The sequence below is a fragment of the Cibotium barometz genome, chromosome 60, assembly GCF_041138505.1.
Source record: "Cibotium barometz isolate CiBa-2024 chromosome 60, ASM4113850v1, whole genome shotgun sequence".
NCBI classification, from domain to species: Eukaryota; Viridiplantae; Streptophyta; class Polypodiopsida; order Cyatheales; family Cibotiaceae; genus Cibotium; species Cibotium barometz.
The window spans coordinates 11096269-11099921 of NC_141105.1; the positions used below are offsets into that span (position 1 = coordinate 11096269).

At 41.4% G+C, this 3653-nt stretch overlaps 1 protein-coding gene across 1 annotated transcript; it reads right to left on the minus strand.

Annotated features, from left to right (window-relative positions):
• Positions 1-652: 652 nt before the first annotated feature.
• On the minus strand, positions 653-3444 carry LOC147604973 (uncharacterized). Its single transcript, XM_086794132.1, has 2 exons — positions 1277-3444; positions 653-850 (listed from the first exon to the last, which is right to left on the minus strand). Exons 1-2 carry the CDS (start codon positions 3218-3220, stop codon positions 776-778), a joined length of 2019 nt encoding a protein of 672 aa, XP_086650258.1. The 5' UTR covers positions 3221-3444; the 3' UTR covers positions 653-775.
• Between the last annotated feature and the right edge of the window lie 209 nt (positions 3445-3653).

The window sequence follows — 3653 nt, forward strand, 5'->3', positions numbered from 1 at the left end:
TTCTCCACAATCTATGTGTTTCTTATGTTTGTGTTTGTGTCATAAAACTGAATCTGTGACTCTGTTTTAATAAAACAAAAGAGGTGGGGGTAGATTGGGGGTCATGTGCTGCTGCGTAGAGCTTTCGTTGTTGTTAAGCAACGAATTATCGCTGCCCGGCAACGTAATTTCGCTGTGGACAACGCTCAGCAACGATATTTTTCTACTATTTTTGTTGCTGAGTAGTGAACCCGTTAGTGAAAAAGCAGTGTTTCTAGTAGTGAAAATAGCCCGATATCTACCTACTCTTCTAGTTATAAAAATGCTGCTATTTTTGCTGCTACACTCTCATTCTGTTGTAGTGTAAGAGATTAGAAAGCATACTATTATTTTTTCCAAGACCATATCATTCTTTTAAAGGAAATACTTCTTCTAAAGGATAACGACCCTTAAAATTAAAATCGAATAATACATGAACATTCAAAAACATTAAGGCAAAAATTTAAAGCTTCAACTATACAAGTGGCTACACAAAAGAAGAGGGTACCCAAACTAATAATAATTAGTCAAAATATCATTTAATTACAATGATGCAAGTGTGCAACCAAAATTGGAGTACATGTTGTTTACACAAATGCTAAGAGGACCATCTATGATGCTATAATTTAAGTTGGATAAGGTTTGTGAGGAAAATACACTAAGATTGGCATAGATTGTTTGCTAATTGGCTAATAACCAACAAGGGAAATTTGATGACATACAATGAACTCAATCAAATTGGATTAAATATTTCAAGTTACTCATGGAGATGTCCATGCGTGGCGAGCTTTGATCGACAAAGAAAAGCTCTTCCCAGAAAGGAGCACATAGGCTGCAATACACAAATATTTTAACAACTAGAAAGAATCTTAATCAAGTGGTGAAATAATTAAAAGAACAACACAAATCAATTATCATGCCATGAGGAAGGGGATCCCTAATCTCTATGCTCTAATGTAAGGAACTTGTGTAAAGATTTTGTTTTTCAAGTCGGGGCCAGAGACGAGCAAGCTCATTCTGAGACTCGAACAAAGAAACACTTTTTTCATTAGCTTAGTCGCCTCCAATCTCAGAGGCAGTTTTACTACTTCTAGGCAGGAAGACCCAGCTCGTTTCCCTACTTTCTTAAGCCATTACCCAAGAAAACCCATGAGCTTAAGGCATTACCCAGGAAGACCCATGAGCTGGGGATGACAGCCACCAAGTAGACACACAATTGGAGATTTCATGTTGAGAGAAGGAATCAAGAGTACTTTACCAGACAAACAGGTGCTCGACTGCCATTTGCATGATGTCGTCTTCTACTATTGTAAAGCTGCTGCTCTTCAGCCTCTGCAAATCTAAGCAACACTGATGAAATCTTCTGAGACCCAGTACTGCGATTAAAGGACTTTTGCTGCATATTATGATCCACTGAATTATTTGGACCCCCAGCTAGTGTTGTATAAGGTCCTGCATTAAGCTCGTGAGAATAATTAGTTCCTGTCTTTTTGAGTATGGACTTCAGCTCGGGCTGCCCATTACCTGCATTATGATAATGCTTGTCATTATTAGTACTAATATGTGCTCTTGAAGAGGCTTTGAAATAATTATTGGCAGTGTTTTGAGAGGATCTCCGAGGGGAGAATACAAAAGCAGATGCCACTGGAGAGTAAGCAAATCCATTCTCATCATTTGCTTCGATGACCACCTCTTGTGCAGGCCTCTCTAATGGGCTACAGCTAGCCACCATGTTATTAATTACCCCATCTTGATCAGTCATAATTGAACAATCCAAGCTTGTGTCAAGAGCATCCTCATATGCTTGCCTGCCATCTGGGCTCTCATCTGATTGATAATTAGAGGCCAGATTTGCACTCAGTATAGGTAGATTTGGGCGCTTTAATGGGAAAAGCTGATCCAAAGCACTGCATGTGGGATCTTGCATGAGTGAGAGGCTGGTTTTGGGCTGTGCCAAAGCATTTAATTGGGCTGAGTAATACTTCTTCTGAGGTGGTTTTCGGTATAAATCATCAGCAAATGTAACACGAGAAGTGGAAAGAGATCTGTTTATTGATGGCCCTCCACGGTTGATAAACTCTGCCATTGTGATCTCTGCCTTGCTTACATTAAAGCTTGTAGTTAGCCCTTCATCTAGCATCTCCAGCTCCGGGGATGCAAATGAGAGAGAGTTGCTGCCATTTTGGCCCCCATTTTCTTCTGCAAGGGCTTCATCAGACAAAGAAGTGATGGGAAGAAGGCAATTGGCAAGCAATGCAGGCCCATTAGAGGGGTTTGAAGTTCTAGAAATGCTAGAAATTGAGCTGTTGGAGGGATGTGAAGAAGTATGAGAACTGACTGAGGCATGAGAATGGGTGTTGGAGTTGATCGAGGCATGAGAAACGGTGCTCCCAGTAGAGCTTTGAGCAATGGAAGCACGTGGAGATATGATGCCTTGGCTGAGGGAAGAAGAGTTAGACAAAGGTGAGAAATAATAAGGAGAAGAAGATGGAGAGCATGGCACTGATCTATCAGCAGCAATATAATCCAAAATGTTTCTGGGATTATAAGAGCTTTGTACAGGCCCATGGTGAGATGCAGGTAATGGAGAATTTCTCTCTGGATTTACACTGTGAGATGATCTTTTGGATGGGCTTTTGCTGAAAGTGGGCTCTGAAGTGCTGCTGGTCGAGTCCCCAGCTGATCTCTTCGCATTGATGAGAAGGCTCTTCATTTTGCCTGTTAATGATGGGGGGGACTCAGCTGCAGACGAAGATGGGCTGTGTGAAGAATTTGAGAGTCGGATTGGAGGCAAACTGAGAGGAGGAGGAGGAGGAGGAAGAGGAGCTGGCAACTCTTCCTCTTCCTTAATAGGGAGTTTTTTGGGCTTTCCGGGCTCAGCTTCCCATTGAAAAGGCACCCCTCTTGCTGTCACTGCAGCTGGTTTGTAATCTAACCGGCCAGATTCACCAAGATTTGAAGGCTCCCTGTTCAGCATCCGGCTAACAAACTCATGATCATCTTGCAAGAGAGAGATGGTATTAGTTCCTGCATGAGTACTACCTAGGGGCTTTTCTTTGTCCATGCCATTAATATTAATGTTAATCTGCCCTGCCTTGCCTAATTCTTGAAGGAAACCCTTGTTTGTGCTTTGAACCTCATCGTTAATTATGATGGAGGAAGCCTCCCGGAGCTCAGCCGCCATGGCTGATTCTAACAGCATTTAATGTGCAGGCGCAGCAGCTAATTATGATCAATATTCTTATAATCAAAGAGCATTTGGAAACCCAATAGGTGAAAGAGGTAAATGCAAGGTGAAGTTGGGGTTTAGGGCCAACAGGAAACACTATCTCCTGGAGAAGCCAAAAGAGAAAACAGTTATATAGCTCGTGCAAGGCCTCTTATCTGTAGGCATGGAGCACCTCTGAAATGGCAGCTGGCAAAGCACTAGAATATAATGCCGAAGCTATTGTAAAATTGGTTACAGACAAGGGAAATTATAAAACTTGGAGTGCAATATACCTTCTTGAGACTGCATGGATTTAGGGTTATAGATTAAAAATGCATTTTAAACGCAGTAGTAGTGATTAAAAATGCATTTTAAAGTCAGTAGCAGGGCGGTTATATGGTGATAATATTGATATAGGGGTAATAAT

What these genes read in the sequence shown, in the direction of transcription:
- LOC147604973 (XM_086794132.1), bottom strand. Translation starts at nt 3,220, where the DNA reads ATGCTGTTAGAATCAGCCATGGCGGCTGAGCTCCGGGAGGCTTCCTCC. An exon ending in GTCGAGCACCTGTTTGTCTG is followed by an intron (nt 851 to 1,276) that starts GTAAAGTACTCT and finishes TGTGTATTGCAG; the next exon opens with CCTATGTGCTCCTTTCTGGG.